Raw genomic sequence first — 19,511 nt, forward strand, 5'->3', positions numbered from 1 at the left:
AGTTGCTATGGGCATAGCATGGTTACCGATAGGAAGTGGTTTTCCAGCGAGGGGCATGGAAACACATCGCAGTCAGATACTTCCCAGGGAGTGATTTGCATGGGCAGATCAGGGGGTATCTGGACAGGGTTACTTAGGGGATGGTTCCTTTAAGTGGAGCACCGTAACGGGTGGTGCAGCATAAGTTCCCAATAGAGTAAAAGGGGGGGGGGGGAGGGACAGTGCATCAGGGGTACCGGAGTTGGAAAAAAAAGGAGTTGACCAATCCAGGTGTCCGTCGCCGCGGCTGCAGAGCGGTAACGGTTTTCCGGTTTTTGTCGTGGACAGGGCCAGAGCTTGACAAAAAGGTCAATGCTGGGCTGGGGCGGTTTGTGCGTTTTTCTTGTCCACTGATTGGTCAAATATATTTTTTCCAGCTCCTACCAAGTGTAGCACAAAGAACAGAACTGACAGCAGTTCATGGGGCAATTATAAAGGAGAAGGAATTGCCATTTACAGGGTGACAGTGTATCAGTACAGTGTTTGCCATATGACTACCTACCAAGTGGGCATTCAGGGATCTGCATACAGGCATATGACGCTGGAATGCTTAGCCCTTCACCCTGTGTAGTTTAAGTGCAAAGTGCTCCTTCCTATAGGAAGGCAGCCATTTCTTGTAGTCTAGAGGTGGTAGCATTGGCTAACATTGGTCAGATGGTACAACAAACAGGACTTCTAGCTGAGCTGGTAGTGCTCAATGGAGTTCTAGGTAAGTAAATGCGAAACTGAGTAAGAGCATGGCAGGCTCACCTGCAAAGCAGCAACAGGTATGTGGCATCCGTACCCTGTGCATACTACGGCCGAGTATGTACAGAAGGGGGGATGTGGGGAGAGTTTGCAATGAGGTGAGAGCTTCCAAAGGTGAAGGCCGCGGGAGCATATTTTAAACAGGTAAGTACTTAGGATAGTACTTAGGTAGGGGAGAGAAGTTTAGCTTCAGTCTACTAAAAAGAGTAAACAGAGTTCATGAGAACCATAAAGCGACGAGATCAATTACGGTATATATTGATCAATTTAAAGTGTACAGAGTACAAGCCGTAGGGCGAATCCCAAATCATTAATAAGAATTGATTTGTTTGTATTTCGATTTCAGGAGTTTGGCAATATGGAAGCAAGAAAGCTGAGGTGCTGGCAGACGAGACAGAGATGTCAGTCGGATAAGCGAAAGGTTCCAGATGCCAATCCGAGTTTGGAGAACAGCGAGATTTCTGAGATCGGAAAGAGACTAAAAAAACGTGATTTCTGAGATCGGAAAGAGACTAAAAAACTGACTGAGCAAAGCATAATGCAAATTGCTAATGTTTTTCTTTCCCAAGGAGGTGCTTTTATAATGAAGAGTCGCGTGCTTATGGTGACCCTAGGCTGCCATTTCGTCCTAGGAGACCGAAGAGAGGACATTCTCATGAGCAACAAGGGGTTAATGAGAACACAAGGCCCAAGCATGTTAAGGTTTGGAGAAAAAGGTACTGATCCTTTCCCACTTCCCTCTGATTGGCACAGATGGACCAAGCAGGGAAGGTGGAATAGATCACTAGTGCCAGGTGCAAACCAATTTCATGGCACAATGTTGGTGAAAGGTATGAAGGGTCAGGTGTGCTGGATGGGTGATGTGAACGGCAGCGCAACTATGCTCTGGAATGTCACACTGCCGGAACCAATGCACCGATCAAAAGTTTTGTTAAAAGGTACATTGCAGTACAATGGGTACATGCAAAAGGTGGAGTGTGTGGTTCCGGAGTACCTTGTCTTGGTTATCCAGAGTGAGATGGTTCCAGATTGGAGAGTAACGAGCAGTAAGCGTCACTTCTCCTACAGGAGAGACGCAGGGGACAACATCACACTCTGGAGTTACCAACAGAGAGTGTCTCTGAAACAACTATACACACGTAAAGGCTGGAAAGCCGAGGGTTTGTGGTTCTCGAAACAAGAAGTAAAAATCGAGATCAAGCCACATGTCCAGGTGACAAAGAGGGTTGGGAGAGTGATCCCTGGGGAGGGAAAGCCAACACAGGGAACCCTATCTTCACTACACGGGTCACAACAGGGGACAATATTACACAGTCCATATGCAGCCACTTATCCTTATGCTAGATGGGTAAGTGAAGAGGTACTCTTAACCTGCCTGGCGTTCTATTAAGATCGCCAGGCAGGCTGCGGGAGGGTTTTTTTTTAATAAAAAAAAAACTATTTCATGCAGCCAACTGAAAGTTGGCTGCATGAAAGCCCACTAGAGGGCGCTCCGGAGGCGATCTTCCGATCGCCTCCGGCGCCCAGAATAAACAAGGAAGGCCGCAACGAGCGGCCTTCCTTGTTTTGCTTATATCGTCGCCATAGCGACGAGCGGAGTGACGTCATCGACGTCAGCCGACGTCGTGACGTCAGCCGCCTCCGATCCAGCCCTTAGCGCTGGCCGGAACTTTTTGTTCCGGCTGCGCAGGGCTCAGGCGGCTAGGGGGGCCCTCTTTCGCCGCTGCTCGCGGCGAATCGCCGCAGAGCGGCGGCGATCAGGCAGCACACGCGGCTGGCAAAGTGCCGGCTGCGTGTGCTGCTTTTTATTTCAGCCAAATCGGCCCAGCAGGGCCTGAGCGGCAGCCTCCGGCGGTACTGGACGAGCTGTGCTCGTCCAGACCGCCCAGCAGGTTAATTGAAAGATGGCAGAGAGTACAGTCTTCCCGGCCTCAGGTACGCATTTTGCCTCAGGACAGAGGTCCAATCAGGACAGTTGGGGTCATATTTGGTCATTGAGATGCTAAAAGATCCTGTACACCTGAGATTGGACAAGGAGAGGTTTATCGCTTTGTCTGGAGAAGGATCTTTTGCATGGAAGCATCGAGATGTTTGGGTGAACGAATGGAAAGGGTGCAACGCTTCTTTATGCACCGCTACTTCCTTAGTTCCCACCTCAACAAGTCTTACACCATGACCTGAGAGGTCAACATTTTTTGGTGCTAGACGGGGAGGTGAAACAAGTAGAGTTGTCATCATGCTGGCAATTCTCACAGAGGTACCTGTGTTTGCCGGGGCAAGTCAAATTTAGTGAAGAAGCCTGCTGGCTCAATAACACAGAATGTGAGGCTACCATTCAAAAGATCCGCCCTGAAGCCAAACCGATAGTTCCGGTGGCTGAAGGAAAGGTTTGTTTTTTTAACCACTTGCCGACCGCACACTCATAACGTGCGTCGGCAAAGTGGCAGCTGCAGGACCAGCGACGCAGTACTGCGTCGCCAGCTGCAGCCTAATTAATCAGGAAGCAGCCGCTCGTACGAGCGGCTGCTTCCTGTCAAATCACGGCGGGGGGCTCCGTGAATAGCCTGCGGGCCGCCGATGGCGGCTCGCAGGCTAGATGTAAACACAAGCGGAAATAATCCGCTTTGTTTACATTTGTACGGCGCTGCTGCGCAGCAGCGCCGTAAGGCAGATCGGCGATCCCCGGCCAATCAGCGGCCGGGGATCGCCGCCATGTGACAGGAGACAGCCTGTCACTGGCTGCACAGGACGGATAGCGTCCTGTGCAGCCGGATCTCCAGGAGGGGGCCAGGTAGGAGAGGGAGGGGGAGGATTTCGCCGCGGAGGGGGGCTTTGAGGTCCCCCCCCCCGCCACCCACAGCAGGCAGGAGAGATCAGACCCCCCCAGCACATCATCCCCATAGGGGGGAAAAAAGGCCTGCACCCTGATCTGTGCTGGGGGCTGCAGAGCCCACCCAGCACAGATCACTCAAACCAGCGCTGGTCCTTAAGGGGGGGTAAAGGGTGGGTCCTCAAGTAGTTAAACATAATGTCTAATGACACATTCAAGGTAGATTTTCATAATTGTTCTGATCAGGTAGATTTTTCGAGGGGAGCTTATTGTATGAGCGGAGAACCCATATGGATCAAGTCATCCAAGTTTGATGACGTAATTCCTCAAATTGTTAAGAGAACTCTAAAGTTCAAAGCTTCAGGGTGAGTTCCCATCCTGAAAGATAACACGCCCTTGGACAAATGGGTACAGGTTTGGACACAAGACGACCACACTTTGTTACAACGGTTAAACAAACAGAACAGTAAGTTAGGAGGTAAGATTTCACCATGATCAAGGTGATCTTAACGAGGTAGAACACAAATATAAGCAGGTGAGTTCCAGTCTGACCTGGTGGAAAAGGTTTCCGGCGATGTTCCAGGGACACTCGGACTGGGCCTCTGCAGTTCAAAATTTCTTCCCCATCCCGACGACCAGTGGGTGTAGGATGACAACTTTGGGCATCATCCAGGTGAGGTTGTGTGTTAAATTACGCAAAAAAAAAAAATTAATCTGGTCAAGAGATTGGGGCCTCAAACAATCTCATGAATCAATATTTCCAAATTCGGGGATATACAGGGTTACGGGTAAAAGTTTAGCAGTACCTATGATAGAGCTGATTGTATAAAGGCGTTCTTTTAGAAGACACCTGGCACTGCTCCGATGCTTAACAGACAAACAAGTTTCACTTTTCTGTGATCATGCAAGTTTGTGAGTGATACGCAAAGTGATGCAAATGCTGAGAATGTGGTATAGAGGTACTTAGAAGTAGGGCATTCCCAGATAGCCTGGTTACAGGACGACCAAGAGGTCTTGCCCTCTCTTCCAGGGATAACCACCTAGAGCACAGAAGGTGTGTGAGCATGAGCATCGAAAAGCGAAACATAAAGAAAAGAAACCGGGTACTGCTGGGTTCAGAAGCAGGAATCTGCAGATCAAGCCTTTTAGGGGGGATTGTTATAATTTAAGTATGATATGTAGGCCTCAGTTATTTGAACTGAGTTAGTTGAAAGGCTTGATTTGCACAGGGCCTCTTTAAGCATAATTCCTCGGAGAGAAATTATGAAGACCTTTACCAGAAGCAGATTGTCCTCGTCCAAAGGACAGGGACACTATCTGTTCAAATGTACAGACTTTCAGACTGCAAAGGGGAAAACAGAGGCCAATATTTAATAAACATAACATTCCTGTATGTGGGACAAGGGGCTCATAGAATATTAATAAAGTAGGTGGGTATTATGACACCACGAGGGGTCTGAGCCAATAGTAGGTTTTGGGGGATGGCTCAGATGAGGTCACAATTAACTCTTTCCTGGTCAGTATTAAAGAGACACTGAAGCGAAAAAAAATATATGATATAATGAATTGGTTGTGTACTATGAATAATTATTAGAAGATTAGCAGCAAAGAAAATATTCTCATATTTTTATTTTCAGGTATATAGTGTTTTTTCTAACATTGCATCATTCTATAATATGTGCAGATTACACAACACTCAGCATTCAAAATGATTATTTCAGAGCAGTCTGTGAACTAATGACCTCTCCTCTGGCAGAGGAAAAGTAAAAAATTAACTAACAGTTGAGATAATAAAAGTCAGAAAACAGCCCTCTCCACGACTTTGAAAGTCGTAGAGCTTAATGGCTTTTTTGTATAGAGATAACAACTGGAGTTTCTTAAATCTTCCTGTACTGGAAACAATTAGACTGATGTATCTGATCTTAATGTTTTAGTTCTTAGCTGTACTACACATACGAATCATAATATCATAATTTTTTTTTCGCTTCAGTGTCTCTTTAAGGTTCATGATGGGCCAAAGGAGCGCACTCTTAAGGCTCATACACACATCAGACTATAGTCTTTGGAAAATGAAAGATCACAGACCAATCTTACCACCCTTCATGTAGTATGAGAGCCATACCTTCACAGTCTTTTCTATGGAGCTGAACTCCCCGTCAGATAGAAATCTTTGCAAGATGCTGCACACAAACATGCTGTACAGACACAAAAGATCAGTATCTGCAAAAGATCTGTTCCTGCCAAAAATCCATTCCTGCAAATTGCAATGATAGTCTATGAGATCTGCAGATCATCATACACACATGATTTAACTGACATTCATCTGCAGATCAAGCAATCATCCGCACATCTGAAAATCCATTCTGGTGGATCTGATCTGCAGATGAATGTCAGTTAAATCATGTGTGTATGATGATCTGCAGATCTCATAGACAATCATTGCAATTTGCAGGAATGGATTTTTGGCAGGAACAGATCTTTTGCAGATACTGATCTTTTGTGTCTGTACAGCATCTGTGTGTGCAGCATCTTGCAAAGATTTGTATCTGATGGGGAGTTCAGCTCCATACAAAAGACTGTGTAGAGTATGGCTCTCATACTACATGAAGGGTGGTAAGATTGGTCTGTGATCTTTCATTTTCCAAAGACTATAGTCTGATGTGTGTATGAGCCTTTACTTTCATGCTCTCTATCTACTGACTGGAACCCTAATTACTTTATTTATGTAATTTGATATAATGTATGCTGTATATAGGTAGTTAGATGTAATGTAGTATAGACAGAAGATGACCTGATTACCTTCAACAGGAGGGTGATCAAGAGCTTGTAATGCAACGGACGTACTACAGAAGAATTATGCTTTGCTAAGATGTAACGAACTGTATCTGTATATCTGTTTACTGAATAAACATCTTCAAACTTGGAAGACGACTAAAGAAGTTCTATCTCCTGCTTGCTGTGATGAGTCGTGTTTGCAGCTCTTACTAATGAGTTGCTGGTGTCGGAAGAAAGGTGTGTTGCCGATAGAAACATATAGTTCCTTACAGTTTCTTACAGCCACCACCCCTCCCTCCACAAATAAAAACACCTTAATCTAGTTCTCTGACTTGCAGTCACTGCCATGTATCCTCTTTTCTTATTTCTCTCAGCTATCATTCCCCTATTGCGTTTGAAGCAGAGCGAGTTGTGCGCCCCCTCCTACAATGCGCCCTGAGGCTGGAGCCTCTCTTGCCTCTGCCAGGCCCCGATTACGTGGCTCCAGGGCACTTCACCATTTTGGCACATCTTTTGTTGACCTTTTCATTAAGGCCCCTTTTACATTAAGCCTGTTTCATTGTGATGCGTTACCCTTTCTGGACGCAGGGTAATGCAACAGCAATGAAAGGCTATGGTGCCTAGTACACTTACCCTGTCACGTCAGGAATTCTCGATCAGCTGCCAACCCACTACAAAGTCAACAGCGTGCTATTGACTAACTTCCCCGGCAACAAAATGCATGGAAGTCAATGGGCGAAGAAGAAATTTTGAATTTGTTAGCGGCGGTGTGTGTAATCTCAGTGAAGGCGAAAGGCGTTGGGGGGAAGGGGGAGGGTTATGTCGGCGAAATTGGCACTATGCATATGACCCTGAGCCATGTGAATGTAGTTTTTGCCATTACAGTGCGATGCCGCAATGCTTTGGTCAGGTGTAAAACCAGCCTCAAGTGTCTTGAGTTTAAGTATTTAACAACCTCACTGTAGAAATCTGTGTTTTCACATATTTCAGGTAATGACCTATGTTCATTGAACATTTCTTGCACTCATGTCACAAACATGGGGCATATTTTAGGTGCATAAAATAGAACTGCAAAAATGGATCTTTAGTGGTTGTAAAGACCATTAGAGAGTTTTACCATTTGTCCCTTTACATGATCTGGAAGCCAAAACTGGCAATTTTGTTTAGGCAAACAAGTACACATTATCACAAGGGTAATATATGAAACAGCATGGATAACAAATAGGGACATTCACATAAGTAGAAAAGGGACAATACCCTTAAGTGCCCGGAGGTCCAGGGGTAAGCAGTGGAGCCTTTTCACACCGAAGTGGTGCGGTATTTTTACCGCACCCCACCGCCATGTCTATGGAGACTTTCATACTGGTATATTGCGACGCGACGGAAATGAGGTTTTCGCCTGATCCCCGACGCAGGGCCAGAAGTAGGTTACTGCGCGGATTCTGCGGCGAGGTGAGTCATACCGGAAGTCATGTTACTCTATTGCAACACGTAGATTTTTAAACAAACACCGTCGCAGCGCGCATGTGCGGAAGCATATTTTAAACAATATGCTTCCATGCACTTCCGCATACCCGAAGCAGGAAGGGATGGCAAGCGTGCGTCACTTTCTGCGTGCTCAGTGGCTAGACAGGGATCACTGCACAATAGCCCGGTGATCCCTGAAGGCCTGTTTTTGATCGGCCTCAAGATCACTCCCTCGATAGCCTGTGAATAAATTAGGATTGGTCTCCTGAGACTGAGGGGTAGAAGAAAAAGATCTGCCCCACTCCCCCCAGGGTAGCCCCCCCCCCCCCCCCCCCCCCCACACACACACACACACACACACACACCTACACAAAGCAGGGACACAGCCCACACCAATGGAGGGTGAATAACACATATTACCTAGAAGTAGCTATTGCATGTTCCAGCTCCATTGTGTAAAATAAAAGCCTTCGGTGTCTTTAAAAATGAAAAATGGCTCTCCATATATAGTTATGTGGTCTGACTGTTCTCTGGAGTGTGCAGGATATTATTATTCTTATGCATTTATATAGTGCCAATGCATTTTACAGAGTCACTGACTGTCCCTAAGGGCAAGCAATTCAATTACCAGTAGGATTTTGGGATGTGGGAGTGAACCTGAATACTTGGAGGAAACAAACACAACCATAAAGAGAAAATAAAAAAAACTCTGTGCAGATCGTGCCCTGGCCCAGATTTGAAGCTGGGACCCCGCACTGCAAGGTGAGTGCAGCTCAGTCCACTGCGCCACCGTGCCGGCCAAGATACTGGAGACAACAAGGCCCACAGCACAGCAGCCTGGCACCACCCCATCCTTGCTTACATCACTCTTTGACACAACGTACACAATCACATGGGCACCCACTACCGACAACAACCATTTAATAGCAATACGCAGTGAAAACATACAATTGCGTATGGTACGGTATTAGTCATGGAGAGAATCCGAAGACAGAGAAACAAAAGTAGTTTAGGTGATACCTTTAATGACTAACTGTACAAGATTTCTTTGCAAGCTTTCCAAACTTTAAGTTTCTTCTTCAGACAGGTTTCAAAACTGGTTCTGATCGAGTTCTGAAACATGCCTGAAGAAGAAACTTACAGTTTTGAAAGCTCACAAATAAATCTTGTACAGTTAGTCATTAAAGGTATCACCTAAACAACTTTTGTTATGTCTTCGAAGACATACAATAGCATTGCGCATAAAAAAGTTAATCACCCATCCACGTGGCTTCCCCAACAGAGACCCCTGGTCAACAATTTTTTTTGCATAAGATGCTTTCATCACTGTCACCTAATTACTAGCGATCCAGAGCTCCAACTTCTATAGTCCACTAATGCTGCTCTATTTTGGACCTCACATGGTTTTAGTTAGCTGATAATTTTGGTCAGTTAGAGCCTGCTCTATATCTATATAGCTATCAGGATGAAGAACCCTTCAGAGACAGTGAACTGGAAAGTACCATCATGTGTCTGTTCCAATGCATTTTATCTGATTGGGGAAACATTTGAAAGAAAACCTTTTTCATGAAATAGTGGAAAGCGAAGAGTTTTCAATGCAGAACAGATTCAGTATGAAATGTGTGCACATCTTGTTTCCCAAGATCTCTAAATTAATATTTTTGCCAAATCATCTTCACACACAGAGTATACTACAAATCTCTTCAGTGAATAGACCATGAATGGATTGCCATCTGATGTGCTCCTCTGAGAAAGTATCACAAATAAATAACTTACAACACTTACATGTACATCACTTCAGCAGCAAACAGTCCTAGGAACTTATTTTAAAGGTTTACAATCAAGTCATGTTAGATAATGCCAGGTTTCCAGAATACTGCTCTAATACATATACAATCCACTGAACTGCAACAGGTTGTGTTTGGATTTTTCCTGTGTATGGTAACTGGTACAGTTATTTGGGAACTAACAAAGCTACAATATCTATGAATGCATACAGACTTCGAGTTTTTCAGTATCAGCTGCTAGGTTTTCATCCAAAGAAAATACTGTGTAAGGTCATCCGGGAAAATGTGTTATAAAGAATTTGCATCACCCCCTCTACCCTCTTCGCCGTAGTCCAAAGTCTTAAGGTTCTTCCAGAACAAGAACAACTGAAGTGAGAGTGATATGGAGGCTGTCATATTTATTTACTTTTAAGCAATACTAGTTGCCTGGCAGTCCTGCTGATCCTCTGCCTCTAATACTTTTAGCCACAGCCCCTGAACAAGCATGCAGCAGATCAGATCAACATTTATTGTCAGATCTGCAACACCAGGGTCAAACCTAACCCGAACAGCCCTATCTGTGCCTATCAATAGGTAGATGTATTTCTACCAACTGTCACATACAAAATTATCAAAATTGGGTATCATTAATGTGTTATTTAAAAACATCAGAAATGGATAAGACTGTTAGGCGGGTGTCTTTGCCGATCCCTCCCACTTTTCAGAGTCTCTGCTAGCATCCAATGTCGGTATGGCAGAGGTGGGGAGTAGCTAGCCCTAAGTGAGCCTAATCACAGCATTCAATTATGTACAATAAACTGTCAGTACTAGAAGGCACAATTCGATGGGGGGTGGGGGTTATTGAATGGAGGTGTCAACAATGGTGTTTGCGTCAGTCCTGAGGCATCAACACGCTGGGCCATGCAGTTGACACAGCTGAGAAGTGCACTTATACACCATGACTACCACATACTGTATACATGTGCCACCCAACTAAATTGCTGATCGACAATATGAGGGAAGCAAGTAAAAGCAAGGGAGTGCATACATGCACAGTGTTAGATTGTACTCAACACGTTTCATCTAAATAAGATTTCGTCAGGAGCTAGGTAAAGTGCAACAGACATCGATATAAGACCCCCACCACAAACAATCCCCAAATATTCAACTCTCAGATCAGAGCTGGACTGAACAACTGAAGGGAGAGCTATATGGAGGCTGCCATGTTTATTTACTTTTAAGCAGTACCAGTTGCCTGGCAGTCCTGCTGATCCTCTGCCTCTAATACTTTTAGCCATAGACCCTGAACAAGCATGTAGCAGATCAGATGTTTCTGACATGTATTTATTATCTTTCTGGTGCGGTTCAGACACTACAGCAGCCAAATAGACCAGCAGGGCTGCCAGGCAACTGGTATTGTTTAACAGGAAATATGGCAGCCTCCATATACCTCTTACTTCAGGTGTCCTTTAAAGGGAAGGCCCGAAGAAAAAAAAATCCACTTACCTCGGTCTTCCTCCAGCCCTTGACAGATGTCCTGTGCCCTCACCGCAGCTCCGTTGGCTCCCGGTCCCCTCTAGTACAGATGCCGACCTTGCCAGGTCAACATCTTCCGGCGTTCCAGCATGTGGCTCACTGACGTCATCCGGGTTGTCCTGCGCAGAACTACTGCGCCTGCGCAGAACAGTCCGGATGACGTCAGCACGACTCAGAGCCGCTCACGCAGGCGCAGTGGACATCTTACGCTGGAGGGGACCCCGGACCACCAGTGGGAGCGGAGCTGCGGCAAGGGTACAGGATGGCTGGCAGGGGCTGGAGGAAGCCCCAGGGAAGTGGATTATTTTTAATGTTCTCGGAGGTATCCTTTAAGTGCCACTCTTAAGCGATGCTCTAATCTCCAATGAAGGCTCCATTCACACTACAGCGCAATGGTCAATGGATCCTTTGTTAAACACAGGATTTGTTTACTATCTGTCCTTTACCAGGGGATCCGTCAAAACAACAAATAGTTTTTAGTGGCAGTCAGCACAACTACAAACACAGTGCTTGGTACCTGATTCTGCTCTATGCAGAGGGGAGAATGTCAGATACAAGCAACACCCTGCAGTGGGAATCAGCTACAACATGCTCGAAGGAACAAAAAGACGTTGGACAAGGGCTATCCGCTCTGGCAGATGATAGGACACACACACACACACACACAGTTATATAGAAAGAGTAGTACAAAACTATTAAAAAAAACGCATAAAAGAACTCCACTAACATTTTTTTACCATGACACAGTAACCCATTATGGATTATACTGCCCAACTACAATGTATTGTCAGCATTAGAGGTTCAAAGTGATTAAACCTGGGCTTAGTAATGATGAAATTAGTTATATTAGGATGTTGATGCAGTGCATAAGTGTTAAAGTGAAAAAAAAAAATCCCCCCCCCTAAAAAAAAAAAAAATAATAATAAAATGTGCAAAACAATTTATGATTAGTATTTATATAGCGCCCGACATCTTCCACATAGCTGTACAGAGTACACTTATCTCTTAGTACTGAGCACACTTACTCAATTATCTGTCCCTCAGAGGGACTCACAATCTAATCCCTACCATAGTTATACGTCCAGTTCTGTATCATGTAGTATCTGTATCATAGTCTAGGGCCAATTAAGGGGGAAGCCAGTTAAATAATCTGTAAATTTTTAGGATGTAGGAGGAAACGCCCTTTGCCTCAATGGCAGCACCGGCCCTGTGCATAGGGTAGGACGACACTGAGCCCAGGAAGGTAACAAGCTGCAGAGTGAGCAAGGCATGTAGGCAGAGAGCGGCCCGAATGGTGAGAGCGGTGGAAGCATTTTCGCATGGTAATTTAATTCTATGCCTTGGCAGGGAAAACAGTTTCCAAACAGGGTGCAGATTTCCATTAGCTACAGTTGTGTTCAAAATTATTCAACCCCCAATGCTGTAAAGGGTTTTAGGGAATTTAGTGTACATTTGTAATGGTGTTCAGAATGAAATCTTACAAGGACATTTTAAAGAACCAAATGCAATTAAAATGACAATTGTTTTTGTAATACAGTATTAAAATGTTTTTGTTTTTTTTATTTCTCCATTGACACAATTATTCAACCCCTTGGGCCTCATTTCCACTTGAGGAAGAACAAAGCCTATGAAGAAAAGAACACCTTGCCTACTGTGAAGCATGGGGGGGGGGGGGGGGGGGGGGGAGGGGGGGGGGTAAATCATGCTTTGGGGCTGTTTTGCTTCTGCAGGTACAGGGAAGCTTCAGCGTGTGCAAGGTACCATGAATTCACTTCAGTACCAGGAGATATTGGATGAAAATGTGATGCAGTCCGACACAAACCTGAGTCTTGGGAGACGTTGGACCTTTCAACAGGACAATGATCCCAATCATACCTCCAAGTCCAGAGCATGGTTGCAGATTAAAGCCTGGAACATTTTGGAGTGGCCATCGCAGTCACCAGACTTAAATCCGATTGAGAACCTCTGGTGGGACTTAAAGTGAATGTGTACCGTTTTGTATGTTGTTTTTTTTAGTGGGGGACCACTTACCTCATTTCCCTCTATAGTTCTGTCCCTATTTCGTCAGTTTTGCTGCAGGCTGGCCCCTAAAATCAGCGTTTATATTCTTTGACCAGTTTGGTCAAATATTGAGGCTAGAGAGAGGAGGCAGAGCTTCTTTGCCCTGTTCTGTCACTCCTCCGTCATCTCCGCCCCTTTGCTCCGCCCTGTCAGTCGCGCTCCCGCAGATGCGCGGCTCCCCTGCTCACTACAAGAGCGCGCAACGCTGGGGGAAGGTGTTCGTGCATGCTGTAGCACATAGTGGGGCAGTGGGGGAATGTGATATATATTAATTATCTACTTCGTAAAGGTCCTATCATACCTTCGCATATGGTTTCAGGGCGGCAGCTCCGTAGACTGCAGTGACGTACTGCACACGCGCGTGCTGTTTGATAGACGTGAGTGCGTGCGCACTGTCTCAGGGACGCGCACCCCAAGTCTCCAATTTCTCGCGCTATTTTATCGGCGCTTGAGACTTGGAGATATTAGGAAGTAAGGGGCTGCCGACCCGGAAGATGAAGGAAAGGTCGGCAGCCATCTTGGATCAAAACCGAGCGGATTTTGGGCTATATTGCGCGAACAGGGGGCGGTGGTGCGGCGAAAACCAGCACAGGTACATGTATTTACATTTTTAAACATGGATATGTCATTTAAAAAAAAAAATTTCTACATGATACCCAATGGCTTTAAAGAAAGCAGTTGCAGCGCGCAAGCCTAAGAATGTGACTAAACTGGAGGCTTTTGCCCATGAAGAATGGGCTAAGATGCCTGTAGATCGCTGCAAGACACTTGTGTCAAGCTATGCTCCACGTCTAAAAGCTGTTATAACTGGAAAAGGATGTTGTACTAAGAATGAATGTCACTTGGGGGTTGAATAAAACGGATTATGATGTGAGCACAGAAAAGACATTTGTGGTATTTTCATTATAAACGTTATGTTATATTTGTCTGACTTACAAGTGCCTCTTTGATTTAATTGTAAACAAAATGACTGAAATGATCAAAATCAATGTCAAACTGGCCAAAACACTCAATTTCAGTGGGGGTTGAATCATTTTGAACACAACTTTACGTCCGGAAGCGATTAAAGGTAGAGAGGTGTTGAAAGATTTTTTCTTTTACTACACAAAGTATGGTGAAAGTTATGCTGTCCATAATAAATAAATGGTGGGGATAATGGAACAACATCATTTTCTCCCTAGTGCCCATTTAAAATGCATGTTGGAATGTGCTCAGTGGCCAGAAGATCGGAGGCTTCACTGACCAGAAAGCATGCAGTTCAGCCTCCCATGTAAAAAGAGGCCTTTAAAAGGACATCCGAGGTGAAAATAAACTAAATGAGGAAAAAAAACAAAAAGAAAAAAAAAACAAAAACAAACAATTGTACCTATCCCACTTCTCCTAAAAATTACTTTTTTTTTTTTTAACATATCCCAGAGTTTTATTTTATATCTAAATCTAGTTTTTAGGTTTTTACTGTGGTCATTGTCTCTGCTCAATGACACATGCATTGAAGTATGCTAGAGCTCAAATCTATGAATTATTGATCCTTTCGATCTCTTATCTGCTTCCAGAAGCCATTTACCACCAGGGAAGTGTTTTATGGCTGTAATTACTTATCAGTGAGGGGTATGAAAAGGCAGAGAAAAAAAAAAAAAAAAAAAAAAAAAAAGGGGAACACAGCCTACTTGTGTGCTAGGCACTGTGCATACACATGTCAAATGTCACCTCGGTTGTCCTTTAAGAAGGTTTCTTTTAAAATACAGCCTTAAAGTGGACCCAAACCAAACTTTTTTTTAATTCAAAATATTTAGTTGCACCACTCCGACACATACAAAGATAAACTCTCCTTCAAGCCTATGAGCATTTCAGTGCATTTCAGTGCATGCTTAATCATTCCTTATATTGCTATACAAATGTCCTCTGTCCATTTTGCCTGCAGCTAAATGTGGCCTGTGTCCCTTTAAGTGTAGCCGCTAATTTAGCATGACACTGCTCTTTTCAAAGACAGTTGAGGATTCTTTGTTCATGGAGGGCTACCAACAGAGAGAAATCCACTTGTCATGCTAACGCAGCAGAGGCCAACTTCAGAGTCATGACTTGTCTAATGGCCCATACTCACGGGCTACTTTTGTCCCTCGTCGCTAGCACACGGCAGCGTGTGCCTGACACTTCGTCGCCGGGTCCCTCCGCATACACACGGCGGAAGAGGGATTACTGACGCAACGGAAGCCGTCGCCGACGCTCCTCCCCCCCCCCCCCCCCCACCAGAAGCACTGTGAATTCTTTATTGGTTGCTGTCGCTAGTCCGCATACTCACGCGGACTAGCGACAGTTGCGGCGGCAACTGTCGCCATGCGTTTGACCGCCGCCAATCGCCTGGCGACAGCAGCGACAAGCGACGGTTCAGGGTGCGCGCCTCATATTCACGGGCGACCTGTCGCCGCAACACGTGGTTGCGGCGACAATTGTAGCCCGTGAGTATGGGCCATAACAACTATCTCAGCTCCTTCAGTGTAAAGAAAAAAAAGCAGCAGTCATATGGGAGCAGGCGAGAAGAAAGAGTACACTCCCATACAGTGGATATCCGAGGTCTGCTGAGATAACAGTTGCTATTTTGGAGTACCTTATACAAAGAAGGTGCAAATTGGTGTGTGGGGAGAGGGGTTGGAAATTTTTTTAAGTGAACCCAAGGTGTGATATGGAGACTGCCATATTGGTCTCATTTTAAACAATACCAGTTGCCTGCCAGCCCTGCTCATCAGAAACAAGCATGCAGCTAATCTTGTCGGATCTGACAATAATGTCAGAAACACCTGATCTGCTGCATGCTTGTTCAGGGGCCATGGCTAAAAGTATTAGTCAGAGGATCAGCAGGATAGCCAGGTAACTGGTATTGCTTAAAGTGACCCTTGAGCCAAAAAAAAAAAAAAAAAAAAGCATAGAGGGCTGCTATAGCAGCATAAAAGGCGCTATTGTGGCTGGGAACGTGAAGAATTACTCACGTTCCCAGCCTGTCTGCGGCTGACGGCGAAACCGGAAGTGGCCGCCGGCGGGGACAGGAGGATCGGAGGGACACGGCGAGGGCACCGGACAGCTGCAGGGGGCTATTGGAAGCACCAGGTGAGTAAAACTCATTTTTTGGGGCTTAAAGTGAACCTCCGGACTAAAAATCGACTTAGCAGCACTGAAAAGGCCTGGTGTTACTTTAACAGTTTCACAGCATCAGAACTTTGTTTCTCTTAAACAAGCCTCATTTTTAGCTGCACAGAAGAAAACTGCCCGGGCTTTTTTCCCCTGATGCTGTGCAAAGCATGATGGGATTTCTGATGTTTTTGTTCTCGTTCTGCTGTTTTGGTGAAATTTTTTTTTTTACATTTTGAATTTGACATTTGAAGCCTAGCGTGTGGAGCTGGGAGGGGTAATCAGGACACAGGACAGTTGGAACTGTGTCTCCTGCTCCTTGTCACCTGCTTTCAACCAAAAAGATGGCTGCCCCCATGACAAAGATGGCAGCCCCCATGAATCACAAACATTTGCCTGTTCTTTTAAAACCGGGTGGGTAAGAGATTATATTACCTATCTATTCTAATTAACATAACTAATGTAACTTGATGACAGTATGTTTGTTTAGGCTGAAGTTCCCCTTTAAGGGTCACTTTAAAAGGAAATAAATATGGCAGCCTCCGTATCACTCGTTACAGTTGTCCTTTAACTGTGATCAATGCTTCACTGATATGCATATGCTTGTTCAGGGTCTATGGCTAAAAGTATTATGCTAGGTACACACGATGGGATTTTTTTTTATTTATTTTTTTGGGCAGATTTACTGTGACATCGATTATTTTTGATTTCCAAACGCTTTCGTTCACTTCTATGGAAAATCAATCGGAAATTGATTAGCAACCAGATCAGACATGTTGGAAATAATCGATCACGCAGTAAATCTGCCAGCAAATCTCATTGTGTGTACCTAGTATTAGAGACACCGGATCAGGAGGACAGCCAGGCAACTGGTATTGCTTAAAATTAAACGGATATGGGCAACCTCAATATCACTCTCACCTCGGGTTCACTTTAATTTCAGGTCTGCCATAGAGGTTATTACAGCTTGAAAATTATGGAATTATGTCAGGAATCAACTGTATTTCAATAATTTTTTCCCATTTCTGGTTGGATTCTAGTAAGACATTTTATATGGACATATAGCACAGATCTCCCTCACAGAGGAAACATTGACAAGTTTAGAGCTTTGGGATGTGAGAAGGAAAAACACTAAAACTTAAATCCGTGTTAAGCATTGCCCTTTGAAGTGGGGCACACACGGTGAGCCATATGACGGCACATGATTACGGGTCATTAAGGGTCACAGCCAGTTCCTGGGTCCCCTCACTGGGAAAAGGGTGTTCACATTTCAGGCTGCATCTGGCTCTTATGTAGCCCAAATCACATGAAAGGTGATAAAGCTAGATTCATTCCCATTCCAAGCTGTAATGCCCCTTGTGTGGGCGAGTCTCTTAAATGATAATGGCAATTTTTAATCTCTATTTACAGAAAAAAAGAACAAAAAAAAAAAAAAACCACAAAAAAACAAAACAAAAAAAAAAAACCACACTTTAAAATGTAACTCCATTTCAATTAAAATTAGAATATACATCTATTTCAACCATCCTATGAATCAACCTATAGTTCTACACAAACCGGATTTTCTCTGGGCAAGGGGTTAATGGCAGCTAATTTATTGTTTTTTCGGGGGTTAACGATACCGTATTCTTCAGACCACAGGTGTCAATCACAAGGCCCGCTGGCCGAATGCGGCCCTCCTTGCCATTTTATGTGGCTCTCCAGAGCTTCAAATGTCCATCATTGTAAGAAATAATAGAATATCTGCCCACTGCCTTCCCAACCAGAAGAGCACACCAGATGCAGTTATACGGGTTCAAATATTGTCAGTTTGAGGTGGGATGCAGCAACAACCCATGGGACCCACCTGGTAAATTACCATGGGGACCCCTCTTGGGATCGTGTGTGTATCTGTGTGTGTGTATCTGTGTGTGTGTGCGTCTGTGTGTGTGCGTCTGTGTGTGTGCGTCTGTGTGTGTGCGTCTGTGTGTGTGCGTCTGTGTGTGTGCGTCTGTGTGTGTGCGTCTGTGTGTGTGCGTGCGTCTGTGTGTGCGTGCGTCTGTGTGTGCGTGCGTCTGTGTGTGCGTGCGTCTGTGTGTGCGTGCGTCTGTGTGTGCGTGCGTGCGTCTGTGTGTGCGTGCGTGCGTCTGTGTGTGCGTGCGTGCGTCTGTGTGTGCGTGCGTGCGTCTGTGCGTGCGTGCGTCTGTGCGTGCGTGCGTCTGTGCGTGCGTGCGTCTGTGCGTGCGTGCGTCTGTGCGTGCGTGCGTCTGTGTGTGCGTGCGTGCGTCTGTGCGTGCGTGCGTCTGTGCGTGCGTGCGTCTGTGCGTGCGTGCGTCTGTGCGTGCGTGCGTCTGTGTGTGCGTGCGTCTGTGTGTGCGTGCGTCTGTGTGTGCGTGCGTCTGTGTGTGCGTCTGTGTGCGCGTGCGTCTGTGTGTGCGTCTGTGCTCACTGCCCAACTGTGGTATTTGATGGTGAGCACTGCCTAATTATGTGTGTGCAGGTTTTTGTTTTTTGGAGAGGGGGGCTACCAACAGATTCTTATAATATATAAAGAGAAAACGCACACACATTCAGAGGTGTTTGGCTAACTTACCTTGGTCCATCCTGCCAATTGTTGTATACTGAGCAGCAAGGTCAGCTCTAGCACTGGGCGTGTCTGGGATGAAAAATGGAACCTGAAATTAACCAAAAATAAAAAAAAAAATTTTTTTTACTTTTCTTATATTTACTGTAAAAAAATACTAGTTTTTTTTATGCTGATAGCATTGTTCACAGTTAAGGCTTGGTGTACAGAGGCACTCACTTCTGCATCTAGACCCATTGAGTTATACTCCTGTTTGCCTGATGAAGCAGGACCACACCTGCGTAACGCGTTGCACTAAGTGGAGTTAAATAAAACGTTTTTTTTGTATTGATATATTGTGACTCAATTGAGTTCTATATTTTCGAGGGAGGTAAGTCCACCTGAACATCCCCCTCTTTTAGACAGTTTTTAAACATTTTTATTCTACTCTGGCGCCTCTGTACAACAAGCCTTGCTGAAATCTTGATTCCACGCTCGGTGGAGGGGTGCTACCCCGTTTCTTATCTACAGAGAGCGACATCTTAATAACCTGAGTGGGGTCAGGTTCTAATACTCCCCACCTGCATTTGAAGTGGTTGCCTATGGGAAACCCATGTTTGTGAGT

General features: G+C 45.1%; 1 protein-coding gene across 1 annotated transcript in view; it reads right to left on the reverse strand.

The window, feature by feature from the left end:
* Positions 1-19,511, reverse strand: part of SGSH (N-sulfoglucosamine sulfohydrolase) — a 69,416-nt gene that overhangs the window by 13,720 nt on the left and 36,185 nt on the right. Inside the window, exon 6 of the mRNA XM_068263528.1 lies at positions 18,917-18,998. Within this exon, the coding sequence (XP_068119629.1) occupies positions 18,917-18,998 (82 nt within the window). The remainder of the gene's footprint in view (positions 1-18,916; positions 18,999-19,511) is intronic.

This window comes from Hyperolius riggenbachi, chromosome 12 (assembly GCF_040937935.1).
Source record: "Hyperolius riggenbachi isolate aHypRig1 chromosome 12, aHypRig1.pri, whole genome shotgun sequence".
Classification (NCBI taxonomy): Eukaryota; Metazoa; Chordata; class Amphibia; order Anura; family Hyperoliidae; genus Hyperolius; species Hyperolius riggenbachi.